The following is a 17,041-nucleotide window of genomic DNA, read 5'->3' on the forward strand; positions in this document are numbered from 1 at the left end:
TGCTAGACTTGCTTTGGACATCAAACGAGACAATCCAGCTATACACTGATAGCGCCGGAGGTTCAAATAGGGGGTTCAGGATTTATTTTGATGGCAAATGGTCGCAAGCTTGTTGGCCTCGAGAGTGGAGTCAGAACGGTATTTTGAGGGACATCACGTTTTTGGAATTTTTTCCAGTCGTCGTTGCTATTCAATTGTGGGGGCGATTTTTAGAGAATAAAAAGTTATTGTTTAATATTGAAATCAGTCAGTTGTAACAATTTTGAATAAAAAGTCATCAAAATCTGCTAGAGTAATGATTTTAGTAAGAAAACTTGTATTTATTTCCCTCAAACATAATATTTTGATAAAGGCTCAGCACATTTCGGGTAGCCGGAATGTAATTGCTGACGCTTTGTCTCGTTGTCATTGGCAGCTCTACAGACAGTTAGCACCACAAGCAGACAAGGAACTTACTCCAATGCCAAGCCTACTATGGAAATTTTAGACGCGGAAGTTGAAAAATTGGTACAATTTTCGATGGCGAAAAATACATGGAAAACTTACAAGACAGCACTAGAGTCGTTAGCAAAGTTTAGCAAGGAATATGACTTAAATGTATCATGGCCTATACAAATTGATGTGTTAACTCGTTTTATAGCTTACTTATCGTATTCTGGTTTAACATCATCTACAATCAATACATACTTATCCGGGATTAGCCATAAACATAAATTATTAGGTGTAACTGACACTACATGTACTTTTATAGTTTCTAAAATGTTAGAGGGAGTTCGAAGGAAGAGTCCCAAATTATCAGATATTCGCGCTCCTGTTACTTTAGAAATTTTGCACAAAATTATACGATCACTCCCACCCGTTTGCTCTTCTCATTATGAATCTTGTCTGTTTGCTTCTGCATTTAGTCTTGCATTTTTTGCTTTATTAAGAATAGTTGAGCTCACGGCTGATACGAGTACAGATATCGGAGCCCACACAATTTTCATTAATGATCTGTCATTGAAATTTTCAAATTGTAAATATGAATTGCATTTGAAGATTTGCAGTTTGAAAGCTGATCAGAGAGGTATTTCAACGACTTTGGTTATTCCTCAAAGGGAGGCAGATCTTTGTCCTGTGAGCATGTTGTGTGCCTTTTTGGGAATAAGATATCCTGCTATTGACAAACCCTTGTATTTACATTTCAATGGGTCTCCATTGACTCGTTTTCAGTTTATTTCTATACTTAAGAAAACCCTGTATTTTTGTGGCGTTAAAGACCACATCCGATCACATTCGTTTAGAATAGGCGGAGCATCGCATTATAGCAGAATGGGGGCTTCGGATTCAGAAATTAAGAAGTGGGGACGTTGGGTTTCTGATGCATACACGAGTTACATTCGGATTTGGTAGATTTTATAGATACGAAGATCTTCGAAACTGTATTTTAATATATTTGAAAAGGTTTAAACAAAACAGGACTTTTAAGAATTTTTGTCATTGTAGAACCCTGTCAAGTTTGGGTCATGGGATCATCTATTGTATATTGGGCGGCCAGAAGCATTAAGAGAAGACCAGGGGTCAAAAACTCGGATTACAGTCAAAAGGTTATAATTTTCATTGGTATGGCCAGCGAGGGATGAAATGGAAAAATTTGTTACCTTCAGTTGAAGAAAATCTTAGATGTTATCCACCTCCACAAATTTTGATCATACATTTGGGTTCTAACGATTTGGGTTTAATCAAAGGAAAAGAGCTTATTGAGAAGATAAGGTTGGACATTATGCGATTACATGTGTTATTGCCAAATCTCTACTTGGTATGGAGTGAAATTTTGCCTCGTAGATACTGGCACTTGGCAGAAAATCAGGTGGCTATCAATTCGACTCGTAAACGAGTTAATGCAGCTGTTCGTAATATATTCAAAGAAGAATTAAATCATGGTTTTGTAATTTGCCATCCAAATATTAAAACTCAAGAAAGAGATTTGTTCAGGCATGACGGAGTGCACTTGTCAGATGTAGGTAATGATGTTTTCTTAAATAATGTTCAGGGAGCTTTGGAGTTGTTTGCAAGTTCTGACTGTCGAGTATTTCCTAATTGATGAGTTAATTGTATTTTAGTACAGGTAGTGAACTCGTTTCGTTGGGGATGAGAGTGTATAGACCTTCTCATTTGGCGGGATCTAGAAAGATGACAGGGGGGTCATGACCCTATAATTCTACGTTAGACCATTTGTTAAAATATTCTCCTGTGGTACCACAGGGAAGTTGTGTTTTTTATAAACGGCTTTCTCTTGTTTACCAGAGCGGCCGGTTCATCACTGTTACCAGTTTTGAATTTTATCCTCCGAGTACCGAGGAAGCGTTATTCAAGTTATGGCCAAGCGTCAGTGTGGGGTCGTGCTCCTCGTTCACTCTAATTTTCCTTAGAGGAACTTTTGTTACTTCTGTTACCAGAAGAACACCTACTTGCCAATATTAAAAATGCCGGCGGTTTGTATCGTCTTGCCAGACCTCGTTTACTGTTTTTTCCCTGCGGCCGATTTTATTCCACTTAAGATTTCTTGAATTATTTAGTTTTAAGGAGTTGCGGAATGATCGCCTATGAGACAACTCGATTGTACAAACAACGTTGGTATTAGCATCTGAAGGTAACCGTACCACCTTCAACAATGAGCAAAACATTTACCATATGCGGCCGGTTTTATTCCACACATTATTTCTTGAATTATTTTAATCTTTAATTAATAATGTTTATCGGTTTACTGATAATACAGATTTAATAAAAGTTATAATTCCGTATTTATTCTCGAGTCCCCCCTTTTATCTTTGCATTCTGAACTTTGACCGTGTCTGTCACGTGACTTTGGCGTATTGTGACGTCACGTCCAAATTTTCTAACGTTTGAACGGGAAGCTTGTTCAATCCCACCCACCTACCCCGACAATCTCCTATTTTGGATAATTTTTTCTGCTGTTGTTTTTTAATGTTTTTCAGGTATATGCCTAGTGAGTTAGGAAGGCCGGAAACGGATCCAGCTGGAGACAATTGATTTTCGGACTAAATGGAGTATTGCAATTATTGTAGAGGATGAACTTTTCGACTCGTCTAGAATAACATAATATTGCAGTGGTTGTGTCCAGTTATATCGTGAACTGTTATTGCAATTTCACGTTTTTACGAATGCTTTTAAATTGAGGATGGAACATTTTTATATAAATACTTGATACTGATTTCAAACAGACAGTGCTAGTTTTTACGCATCTTATAATCTGCTGATGTCTTGATGGTGGACGTTTACTAAGAAAGGAGAAAAACTTTAATTTCTAGAATTCAACTCTATAAACATATAGATGTGTGCGTTTCCATAAAAGGATTTCTTTGTAATGCATTTTGATATTTTTCATTGTTTGTTAGTATTATCTTTAATAAAACAGTTGTCGCAGTATTAGTGCAGAGGCGGGATCTGGCAAGATGACAGGGGGGTCATGACCCTATAATTCTACGTTAGACCATTTGTTAAAATATTCTCCTGTGGTACCACAGGGAAGTTGTGTTTTTTATAAACGGCTTTCTATTTTTTACCAGAGCGGCCGGTTCATCACTGTTACCAGTTTTGAATTTTATCCTCCGAGTACCGAGGAAGCGTTATTCAAGTTATGGCCTAGCGTCAGTGCCGGGGTCGTGCTCCTCGTTCACTCTAATTTTCCTTAGAGGAACTTTTGTTACTTCTGTTACCAAAAGAACACCTACTTGCCAATATTAAAAATGCCGGGGGTTTGTATCGTCTTGCCAGACCTCGTTTACTGTTTTTTCCCTGCGGCCGATTTTATTCCACTTAAGATTTCTTGAATTATTTAGTTTTAAGGAGTTGCGGAATGATCGCCTATGAGACAACTCGATTGTACAAACAACGATGGTATTAGCATCTGAAGGTAACCGTACCACCTTCAACAATGAGCAAAACATTTACCATATGCGGCCGGTTTTATTCCACACATTATTTCTTGAATTATTTTAATCTTGAATTAAACATAAAAAACATAGTTATAAATGGTAATGTTACCTTTGATGGACATGGACCTCATTTTCGCAATTTTAAAATCAAAATATGGCCCTCGCACTAAAGAATATAAAAACAGCTGGCACTAACGTTACACTGAACCCTGACGAGTTTATACGGAAATTAAATGATATAAATCCCCAGGACATAATTTCGGAAATTAAAGATGACAAAATTATGTACGAGCAATGGAAAAAAGTTGACATGGCTGACGGAAAGAAGAGAACAAAGATCGTGCAAATTGAACTTTCTAATGCGGAATTTGTATCAGCTGTTCTGGTTCAAGTCTGCGAGTTTCAGCAGCATGTATCCAGAGTACGTATTCAATATAAAGCTCTTACCAACCTTAAAGAAAATCTACCTGCTGGAAACGCAATAGTACAGAATTTTTTTCGTGCTGTTCAGCAGATGAGGTACAAAGCGCATACTGGAATTCCAGCTCGGTTACATTACACCCAGTGGTTGTGTATTACAAAGATGGCGACGACAAGATGACACACACTAATTATGTTTTTGTATCTGATGACCTTGGTCACAATATAGGAACCGTATACACAATCTTACAAAAGTTAATGCCTAAGATAAAACAAAATATCAATGATCTTAAGAAAATACATTATTGGACTGACAGTCCTAGCTCACAGTATCGCAACAAAACCGCATTTTACTTGGTGTCTGACCATCAGAACTTATTCGGCGTGGATGCAACCTGAAACTACTTTGATACAGGCCACGGTAAGGGTCCATTTGACGGAATAGGAGGGACCTCCAAGCGTATAGCAGACCAGGCTATAAAACAGGGTGAGATAGTTGTCCAGGACGCCCGCGAGTACTATACGCATGTACAGCTGTCCATCACACAAGTGCAACTTATGTTTTTGTAGAATCAACAGACTGTAAAATCAAGACTGGAACTTACCGAGATAAATAAGACTTTGAAACCAGTGCAAGGAACGATGCAAATCCACAAGGTGATTGAGGTAGATGAAAATGACAATGAATATTTAGTAACATTTATGCGTCCAAGTCAAGGAAAGAACACAGGTCATTCTCTTTATGTATGGCCGAGTAATGAAGATGAACTATGGGTAAAACGTGATGACATTTTGTGCGAAATACACGAACCAGTAAAAGTAGGTAGAAGTGGAAGAAGTTGTGCCATTTGTCAGGAAGATATTGAACTAGCTTCGCGATAGGTGAAAGCTACGTTACCGAACAGTTAGAACAGGCAAAACATATAGAATCATGTGCATAACAGTGTAGCCGAGACCATTGATTGGCGCGCAAAAATATCCCATTGACTGGGTCAGATTAGGTGAACGTTCGTCTGTAACGCCCAAAACTCACGACGTATTTATTATAGACATTTAAACTGTGAGGTCACCAAAGGGTCTCAACGCCTTAATAAAATAATTCGAAAAACTAATCAGGAATAACCTTTGTGTTTTGATTTATATTGAAAATTTAGAATATAGCAAAGTGCTCTCGACCAATGAAATTGTAGGATTTGATGTCTCTTAATTGTGAAGAATGAATGTAATTCATGTTCTTAGTAAGGGATTATCTTATTGTTTAGACCTATTTACAGTTCAAAACAAAAGAGTTTCTATAAATGAGTTACAACTGCCCCGGAGCACATTTATCAGAATGAAAGGATTTATCACCAGTGATTGAAACTGAATAAAAGTTCAACTGTGAAACAAACAAAAAAAATCAAAATAAGTTGAAATTTACTGGTGCAGTAAAATTAGTACCTTTAATGTTATTTTGAAATTTTAATAACTTCAAATTACTGAAAAATTAAACAATATTAAAGCAATGCATTAAAAGAAAAAAAAAAACACAGTTTTAAAATCAAAAATAACCTAAATCTTTAGATTTCCAAAACTCTGATTAATGGACCAGCGGTTGTGAAGAATAGTTATTTCCAATATTCCGATAAAATAAAACAACAAAAAAAAAACAGGAATTTAATTTAAGTTTTGAATATATTTAATCTTTTAAAGGCATTTTATTTTGACATTCCCCTGACATAATGAAATAGTATTCGATTTAAAAAGCCAGACCAAAATATTGGCTGTGAAATGAAATTAGTTGTAACTGAAATGTATTGATTTAAACTGTAATTTAAAAAAGGATAATTTCTCACTAAAATATTACATAATTTACATTCATACTCACAATCAGGAAACATATACAATTCCTACCTTTTCTTTGTACTGTTGTGTCCCCTAAAGTCTATAACGCATTTTTTTTTAATATTTCCCAAATTATAAGAAAGTCCTTACATTACTAAAACTGATCCATAAATGAAATGCCGAAAAAGGAAGTCGCGCATCAATTAGAAACATTGCACTGACAATGAAGCTAATTCTTGAATAGTCAACCAATCAAGAGATTATTTGAGCCTTGAGCACTTTACAATATTCTAAGTTTGTAAGAGAATGATAATCCCTTACTTCATGATAAGTACTCGCTAACGCTCGTACTTAATCATGAAGAAAGGGATTATCATTCTCTTACATATACTAAGGACCTTTTGTCTATTACAAACTACTTTAAATTGTATCCCAGTTAGGAACTACATCAAGTTGTAATTGAAATGTGTTATAAAAACTGACTTGACATAGTTATGTATCAATGAAAATCAGCCCCCTATTAACTTAATTTGAAAAAAAAACATAATTGACAGGTATAAAAGGTTTTTCTGCAAACTGAAACATTTTTTGCTTTTTCCTACATATTGGTCTTTTGATGTTGTCCCTAAAAACTAAAAGTCTTACACTGAATCTATATATTTTGCTTTGAAACCAGAATATTGTCCCAAAATTTAAACAGAACTTGCGTTTCAGATTAATAAAGGGTCTGGTAAACGCGCATAATGCATGATTTTGGCCCATTTTTTCTATAGCTCCTTGGGGCCTTCAGCGAACCCCAGACTCTTCGCGGATTTTTTTTTCGTCTCGCTCCGCTCGGCGAAAATGTTTGACAACTTTTAAAAGAGGCTAGCTTTAATACCTTGTACGTATGCAATATATGCAGTTTGCAATTCAGAAGATTAACTTCCAGAGGATGATGATTAATTCTGATTGACTTAATTGACTATGTTATTTATTCAAGAATTTAAAAATTGTATGTTTTCAAATATTATAAATATAATTGTGAAAATAGATAATCTGTCCCATGTTTTAATAAAAGTGAAAAATCATGCTTCAACAGTGCAGAAAATAAATAATCTGTCCTTTTGGTCCACAAAAATAAATAACCCATCCAAAACAAATCCCCCCCCCCCCCCCCCCCCCCCCCCAAATATCAAATGGTCGTCCCCTTAGAAATATATGACATCTTCATCCAACGAACATGTTCTGTCGGGAAACCAACGTATTGTTGTACAATATATGTTTACCTTGCTTTCGTTTCGACTTTAATTATACAATAGTTACTGGGTGTACAGCTACTAACAAGCAATAATTCTAAATATATCAAACTTACCAATTTCCTTTACGTGCTCAGATATAAAAGTTTGTGACAGTCCCTATGAATAACAAACTTTGACTATTTTGAGAAGAGTTCATGAATATCATTTAAAGTTTATAAGGTAGTTAACACTTGTCTTAAATATACTAATTTTTACTTGATTGATTTTCAAATCTGACATTTGTAATACAATTTTAGTACAACAAATTATAATAAATCTGAAACAAACTACCAGATAAAATTACCAAAGCCCCTTCCATAAATGCCTTAAAAAATAGACTAGATAAATATTGGTCTGATGAAGAGATCTATTACAATGACTATAGAGCAGCAGAAATATCCGGAAGTCAGGACAAATTATTATGCAAAAGAACTTAAATTATGAGTCTGGTGAAGAGGAACCTTAGGGATCCTGACTGGAAATCAACTCTAAGTAACTCTTAAGTATAAAGTTTGCCATGTCACCGACCGTAGTAAAATAGACAGGTAAATAGTATATCTTACCTCCAATGGGTGTAAGTAGTTTGTGTCTCACCAATATATAGGAAAATATACGCCTATATTTACTATGTTATCCCGCCAATGACATGGCTGGTCATTTAGAAAATTGCTAATTAACCCTTTCCAGAAAGCGATTAGGGTGAATGCAATAAAGTATAAATTGCACGAGTTTTCTCCCCTTTTTGGGAAGCAAATCAAGATTTCAAGATTTTATTTTTGCATTCGGGCGCAATTTGTGAAATAATCGGACACAATAAATACAGTAAAAATACATCTTTATTTAAAAAAGCAATTCAAAATAGAAACTATACAAAAGAACCAGTGCAATTTGCAATGGATTTGAGATAGTACAAAACAGACCCGTGACCTCTTAAACAATGGACTAATTAGAAATTATAAGGCAATGATTACATTAAATGTTACATTTGTTATTTCTATGTTGAAGAGAAAATGATAATTAAATACTGAAAAAAAAACTTTTTTTAAGTTCAGTGCGAAGAAATGTTTAAAGTCATGCATTCTTAATTGGACCAAGCACGTCATTGTACATCTTGTAGACATCACTAAAACTTGTTTCGTTGACAGTAAATCCGAGCTCATTAATTCGCTTTAAAGCCCACTGTAAATCTTTATTGTACTGCAATGCCGCTGCCAGGACACCAATAAATGCTGAAATAAACCAGTTCAAATAGTAAGGCGTGTTTATATGAATAACTAGAGGCTCTAAAGAGCCTGTGTCGCACACCTTGGTCTATGTTCATATTCAACAAAGGACACTCTACAACATTATAGACGAGAATAGAATTCATGACAAAAATCTCTGTTTTGTTGATCTTGTATTGCTGATCATTTAGTCTGTTTAGTTTCTCTCTATCTTCTTTAGTTTTTGCTAACAACACAAAAGAGGGCAAAAAAAATTCCTCATTTAAGGGCAATCACTCCTATAAAGAGTGACAGTCTACTAACTGTATCAGCAAAATTTGGCTTGCTGATCATTTTTGTGATTTAAAGTGTCTAATTATCTATTAAAATTTTAATCATATAAGGCAAAATGCAAAAAATGGCGAAAATCGTCATTAATGGGCAATAACTCCATTAAGTAGTCGTCGGACAATTTTCTCCAATTGTCTTAATTGTAGTTCTTGTCTTGCTGGTCATTTTTTGTTTATTTAAGTTTCTACATATCTATTTTAATTTTTAAGATATAAGGCAAAAACGCAAACAAATGATAAAAATCGTCATCAAAGGGCAATAACTCTAATAAGGAGTCGACTGACGATTTCGACCATGCAGACTTTTTTGTAGAACATGTCTTGCTGATCATTTTTTTGCAATTTAAAGTTTCTCTCTATCTATTATAGTTTTCAAAATAATAGGCAAAAATGAAAAAAAGGTAAATTTTGTCATTTAAGGGCAATAACTCCTATAAGAAGTCGTCTGTCAGTTTTGACGTATATATACAATTGGTAGAGCTCAACATTCTGAACATTTCTGCCCTGTCAGATTTTCTCTATTTATAACGGTTTTCCAAATAATAGACAAAACTTGCATTTTACCCCCTTTGTTCTATATTTTTAGCCATGGCGGCCATGTTGGTTGGCAGGCGGGGTCATTGGACAAATTATTTAAACTAGATACCCCCATAATGATTGTGGCCAAGTTTGGTTAAATTTGGCCCAGTAGTTTCAGAGGAGAAGATTTTTGTAATACGGCTGTCTTTATTATAGTTAGGTGTATTAATATTAGTATTAGTTTTAACTAATGGGATTATCCTCTTGAAATAAAGATTATTTATTTATTTAATATACAAATCATAAGTGGCTTATGTTGCGAAAATTTAATCTTCATTCGAACATCGTTCTTAAACGTTACCACTGACAACTGTCCACATTAGCGTCTATGATTTTGTCAATTCAAGAACTTTAGATTTTTTCGACATACCCGACATGCAATGACAAGAATAAAACACAAAAGAAGCGTTTATGGACTCTACACTTTTTACAGAAAGTTCGGGTATACTGCCGTTGAGTCATTTAAACTTTCTTTTGACACCATATCCTCATTTATTTTGGGTTAAGGGATTTGATTCCTGGATATATATAACAATTGTACACCATATGTAAATAAGTTTACGACAAATTTACATTTTGGTTAACAAAAGATGGACAGATTTAAAATACAGGCCGTGACCCTTGTCGAAATTATGTGTCTGTTTGGGGCTGTATGAATATACAATCAAGCCCAGTCGTAACAAGGACGTTATATCATATATGCCTCGTGTAGGATGGATGCCACGCTCGATACACGTGAAAGTATCCCTGCAAAAACTCTAAGAGGGACCAGTAGGTTACAAGGCAAACTTTCTGCACCTATCCAACATACCCTCATTTTTCAGTGACAGTCCAAAATTTACCGCCTTTCATCCGGGTCGTCCTAGCTTATAATTCTTACCAATTGTATTTATTGATAATTTGTTCCCCTCATGAATAGAATATGCATAAAATATTTGCCACTGTGCGTTAAGCAATGGACAACCAATCAATCATTCATTCTTTAATTATTCAGTGTACTAGATTTGTAGATGCACAACAAAGTTATTCTAAAAATATTGAACTTGGACAACATTCTTGAGATGAAAACTCTTCTTTAATTTGCTGTTGTCATTAGGTTCTTCCAAAGAATGCAAAGTTATCTACAGTATGATCCATCCATGCAGCCGTAAATTTTGGGTGCACAAGTTAGTCTGAACTAATATAAAATAAATATGTTTAGGAGTTAACACGGCCATATTTGTTAGAAGGTAATGAGCCTAAAAAAAACGCACGACGCAACTCAAACTATTATAGTATCGGTGACTGATGTGGATAGAAAACTAGCAATTGATAGTAAATCATAAACAAATGTTGTTTGTAGTAGATATATGTCAGTGAGACACAGAAAAACGCGAAAATAATTAAAATTAAAATTAAACAAAAAAAAATGACGGATTTTTAAAAAGGGGAGGGTAAAAAACACAAATTGTCTTGTCCCCAAGTACCTAAGCGTTTTTGTTGGTTAATAAAAATTTGACCTTGACCATGACCGTGTTATCTTTATGTAACATGGCCGTTTGACTTCAGGTTAATAACTTTAGTTGACCCATAGATGTATAAACCCATACATCTATGGTTGACCACATCACTATTAGAATGAGCAAATAATATACTTTTATGATCTAGTAAAATTTACCAGCTCTCTTTCCTATAGCACAATGAAACAAAACTGGACCGTCTCGTCCTATTTCTAGCAGCTTGTCCTTGTACTGTTGAAATACATCTGCACTGTATGTAATATTTAAATCTGAAATATAATTTCATCTTAATTTTAAATATGCAAATATAGTTTATGGAAAACTAATAATTCGTGAATCCGGGAGCACATTTAGGAAAATTACATACCATTGCTAATGCTTTAGCCGTTAAGTGGAAGAAGTTATAAATAAAGTTGATTTCAAAATGAAAGAATTAAAGCTTGACAAATAGAGCTTGAAGAAATTTTATGTCGCAAACATGTAAAAAGTTGTAAATATGGTTATAACAAGATACTTGGATATAACTTCAGGTGAAATTTTACCTAAATTTCGTACTTGACTTTCATTTCACCTTATTGCAAAGCGCATACATTCAATTAAATGCTCCGCTGGGCGCAGCTTGATACGACAGCAGAGGTCGAACCCTGAACAGTTGGGCAAGTATGGACACAACATTCAAGCTTGATACAGCTCTGAATTTGGATTGTGATTAAATATTTGACACAGCATAGGTTTCTGACACATAATGAATGTGGTCTAAGAACTTAAAAATTTTTAATTTACCTATTCAAACCATATCATTATTATTTGCTTTTATATATAAATCAGAAATAACCAATTTAAAATGGAAAATTTTAAAGAAAAAAAAATCCCCCCCCCCCCAAATTTTTTGAACCCCCTTATGATTCATCAACCCCAAACTAAATCCCAGCCTTCCCTTTGTGGTATGGTACCTTGCAGTACAATTTCAGAGAGATCCATACACTTGAACACAAGTTATTGTCTGGAAACTAGAAAAATGCTTGTTTTTTGGCCCCTTTTTGGCCCCAAATTCCTAAACACTTAGGGCAATTACCCCCAAACTCAAACCCAGCTTTCCCTTTGTGATATGGAACCTTTGCCACTGGACGTTAAGCAACCAACAATCAATCAATCAATCAATCAATCAATGGAACCTTGTAGTACAATTTCATAAATATCCATACACTTACACACAAGTCATTGTCATGAAACTAGAAAAATGCTTGTTTTTTGCCCCATTTTGGGCCCCTGATTCCTAAAATTTTGAGCATATGGCAAAATCAAAGTAAATCATTTGCACCACGTGACTTTGTCCCTTTTGATCAAATTACTTCCCTAAGCTTAAGATTGAAAATATAATTTATAATAGATTTGCGGATAATCCAGTCCTTTTCCGTCATGTATCTAAAACTAATGTATCTTTAAAAACTTCCTTTGGCGGATATTTACAAAAATGCTGTGTAATTCTAAGGGAAAATGCTTAAAATTTGACTTTTTACGAAATGGGAAGGTTGAAATCATCATGTTTTTAAAAGAATTTGGCCGAAAACTTAAGAAAGCAGGTAAGTTAAAAGTTATTTAACTTTAAAATTCAACCTACAAGGTGTTTCCCTATATGCGAACAAATCATGAACAATATCTTCCATCATGTGTATTTCTGTTTTGAATCTTGCTATTTTACGATTTTAAGTCATTTTATTTGATCTTATATAGCAATTACACAATGGTTACGCTTCCGATTTTTAAACTAAAAAGGCCGAAAGATTTCAGAGTAGACAATGTCCATTTGTACACGGACAGAAGCCAAAAAAACATGTACAATTCACCTATATGCGAACAAATTTTTCATTCGACATAGGTATTTGCATATTGGCATTTTTATTAAAAGGGCTTATATAATCCTATTGTAATGGCTGCCATCATGATAAGGCAAAATGGCCGCTATGCAAATTAGCAAATTACCCCAAATTTTGCCATATGGGCAATTACCCCCAAAATCAATCCCAGCATTCCCTTTGTGATATGGAACCTTGTGGTACAATGTCAGAGAGATCCATACACTAACACACAAGTTATGTCTGGAAGTTACAAAAATGCTTATTTTGGACCCTTATTCCTTAACTGTTGGTACCATAACCCCCAAAATCAATCCCAACCTTCCTTTTGTGGTATTGAACCTTATGGTAAAATTTCATAGAGATCCATTCACTTAAACTAAAGTTAGAGTGCGAAAACCAATGTGTCTTCGGACGACGACGACGACGACGCCAACGTCATACCAATATACGACCACAAAATTTTTTTGCGGTCGTATAAAAACCTTTTTTCATCGTCTGTCATTTTTTCTACAATATTCACTCTAAATGATATTATTAGAAAGTCTTAAGATTACAAAGTAAACTTACCTACAGGTAAATGATAATACTTCAATGATGATTCATTAAAATGTTCGCTTTCAATTTCTTCATTAAAGCCAATTTCGTCACCATACTCCTCGGCGTTCTGGGTTTCATAATTAACCATTGATGAAGGAGATATATGTTTTCTGTCCAAGGCTGGATCTAAGACCACTTTCTCCAAGGTCGATTGTGTTTGTCGCACAGGGTTATAGTTCTCGTCATAAGTATTGACGTTGTCTGGTATGTTGATGAGATTTACAGTCTCTTGTGAAGGATTGCTGTCCATAGTTTTACCCATCCGCATGTTGATGACTGATTTATATCCATGAGCTTCCAGTTCCTTTAAATGACCCCTTCTTATCTGACCGGCAGTGAACCAATTCTTATAGACAGGATGACCAAGCCAATAACCCAACCAATTTTGATATGCATCACATTTTGGGGGATTGCTAACGATTGGCTCACCTGTTATTTCTGCAACAACCGATTTCAATTTGTCTGCTGTGAAATCCATTCCCATTAGAGCACTCATTTTATAGAATTTCTCACTATTAACTCTTGGTTCGTATTTAGAGTCCAGTTTTGACATGTATGCTGTATGCAATAAGGTTGTAAAAGCTACAGCTTGTGGTTGGCTGCCATAGAGCAAAATTGGCTTCTCCATTTCAATAATTGAGTGAGTTAGTTTCTCCACTGCTTTAACACAAGCCCAGTCTTCGTTCTCTTTCAGAATGGCATCAAACTGAAGACCGGAAATTTTTGCAGCATATTTGGCTTCTGATACAGATGCTAGTTGTTCACCCCCAAACTGACCAGGGTTGTTTTCATGGTATAGAGATATAACGCCGTTAAATCCTCCATCATGTGCGTATTTTATTTGCGTGTCTGTTAATCCTCCAGCAACATACAGTTTTGGTGTCACTTCTTTTGCCCACCATAATTTTTTTGATGATTTGAATCCAGGAACACTTCTCGGAGACAAAGTATCAAGGCGAAGATCAACACTTCCTGTCGACATAGAGCGAAAAAACAAAAGTCCATACTGAACAACTGTTGTAGTCCTCTTTGGTATTCGAACAATCATATTGCTGGTTAATTGCGCACTACACGACCTACATAACCTGTACAGCTTTGATAACGTAGATTTATTTTTTTATGGCATGCGGAGGCAGTCATAAATCAAATCGATATATAAACGACTTCGTCTGCTATATTGAAGTGATTTTTTCGGATAAGTGGGAAGTCATATGTCCTAACTACACAATAATTTTGGCCAACTAAATTAGACTCAACTCAAATATGCATTTTGCCGTGTAGACAGACTGGAGCCAGCATTTAATCAAATTTGTAATTCAATACAATACAATAATCTCATATACATATGCAAACATCATAAGATAAGGTATTTAAGATAAGATATTTTTATTTCCAATTATGGGACCCAAAGGGCATAAACATTACAACATCAATATTTTTTCATAATACAATACAAACAATGAGATAAAAAAAAAAGTAACACAGTAATAGTATCTATACTAAGTAATTTAACACATAACTTTGTGAACCAAAAAATATACTTCCGGCAACAATAGTAATATATATCTATTAACTTTCAAGAACATTCCAAATGTTAAATATCATATTATGAATACCCGTCATAAACGGACACTCGCCGCCCAGGAAAAACCAACTTATATAGTTTGGAAACCTGCGTCACGGAGCAATGCAAGAACCGTTTCTGGGTAATGATGCCGTACTTGATCATGATCATGATTATATAAAAAAACAATTTTTTATACAAAAAAGGAAGTTTTAACTGTACGATGTCTACGGCTAGAATGACCACCTAGACAATTTTTTTTTCACGAACCCGCGAAAAACAAATTAGCATAACAAAAAATTAGGTCACCTGACCTATCAAATCATACATCATTGACCCATACAAAATATTATAGAAACTTTAAGACAGTATTTTTCCGCTATACTGCGAAACGCTGAAAAATATATGTCCTAACTACACAATAATTTTGGCCAACTAAATTAGACTCAACTCAAATATGCATTTTGCCGTGCAGACAGACTAGAAAAACAAAGAACGGGCGTGAGAAATGCAATATGAATACAATGCAAGATACTAATCAAATCATGAATCACAATAAAAAATAAAATTCAAACCCTAAACATTCATAAGCCAAGTTTTTTCGTAACCTGAAGCCGATGATCAAGTGAATCAGCCACGTAACCATCTTTAGCAGTGTCGCTTTTCCACCGACCGCGTGTCGTTTCCAACAACGTTCGTTTACATCTGAATTGGCGGCTGCAGTAGCCCCACCTGCTCTCAAAGAATGCAAACCAATGTTTAAATCAGGACAAATACTTTTTAACCTAGAAACTATACATTCTCTAGCTCTGGTATAGCTTAACCGTTTATTTTTATATATTAATGAACAAACTTGTTTTGATCTGAAAATTGGTCTAAATAAAAAATTATCTGATTCAGAATTAATCAAAGCTAATTGAAAATACTTTTTCAATAATAAATATGGACAGGCAATTGACTCTCCTTTACAAATGACAATTTCGTCACCTAATCTATATTGATCAGTTTTACTCTTAAATATCTTGATTGAAAAATTATCATCTTTGAAAACTATATCCTTACAACGAATAGCGCTTACTTCATCATAACGAAGAAAACCAGCAAAACATAAAATTATCATAGTTAAATCCCGTATAACAAGTAAATCATTACAGTCTTTGTACTTAGAACATAAATTTATCAAAACATCTACGGTAATGTGATCTTTTTTCACTTTCGGTCTGTGAGGTTGTCGTTTTGCAGCTTCCATTAAATTCACAACGAAAGAATTTGTTGTCGGATCTTGAATTCCTTGAATGTTATGCGCCCACTTGATCCCGTAAACGGCAGATTGCACTACACTTTTAGACGAGCCTTTATCCAGTAAATGAGTTAAGTATAACGCAACGCGAATTGGAGAAGCGGGAATAGATTTTCCTCCTTCTTTAGATATAAACTGTTCACAACGTTTAAAAGAATAAAAATATTTACTATTGGTGTTGCTGCTATGTGAATGTAACAAAAATTCTTCAATTTTCCCACCAAGTTGAGTGAAATTTTCTGAAATCGCTCCACACTGTGAAATCTCTTTCTGAATGGTACATTTTAACCCGATCCCTAAAAAACAAATAAAATAAAAAATATCTAAAATCTAATTTTAAGTGCCAACAAAGTGAAATTTGTATCTGTCTTTCCGAATAATCCGTTCCTTCCTCTTCCTCTCATAACTACACTTGATGACAATAATCTGCTGTCTCCTATACAAAACTCGCAAATTTTTGCGAACCTTCAATACCAACGTTTAAAATTGGCCAAAAAGGGGCTGACCTCCAGTATGGAACAATTAGTGTACCGATAGATTTTTCTTGTTTCATTTTTTGAATACATTTGGAAACAAGTGACGGTGGTGGTACAATCCAATTAATTTCGCTTTTCCAATCTTGATCGAAA

General features: G+C 34.7%; 1 protein-coding gene across 2 annotated transcripts in view; it reads right to left on the reverse strand.

Moving 5' to 3' along the window:
- LOC127731687 (uncharacterized) overlaps positions 1–14,815 on the reverse strand; it is a 54,263-nt gene extending 39,448 nt beyond the window's left edge. The window contains exons 1-3 of one of the 2 annotated variants that reach the window (XM_052240480.1): positions 13,519–14,815; positions 11,251–11,361; positions 8,281–8,691 (exon numbers count right to left, since the gene is read on the reverse strand). In XM_052240480.1, coding sequence (XP_052096440.1) covers positions 8,534–8,691; positions 11,251–11,361; positions 13,519–14,596 — 1,347 coding nt within the window. In that variant the 5' untranslated portion in view covers positions 14,597–14,815 and the 3' untranslated portion in view covers positions 8,281–8,533. Of the gene's footprint in view, positions 1–8,280; positions 8,692–11,250; positions 11,362–13,518 lie in introns of those variants that run through there. The other variant, XM_052240487.1, reaches the window with a different exon arrangement.
- Positions 14,816–17,041: the final 2,226 nt, after the last annotated feature.

Source organism: Mytilus californianus, unplaced genomic scaffold (genome assembly GCF_021869535.1).
Source record: "Mytilus californianus isolate M0D057914Y unplaced genomic scaffold, xbMytCali1.0.p SCAF_1, whole genome shotgun sequence".
Lineage (NCBI taxonomy): Eukaryota > Metazoa > Mollusca > Bivalvia > Mytilida > Mytilidae > Mytilus > Mytilus californianus.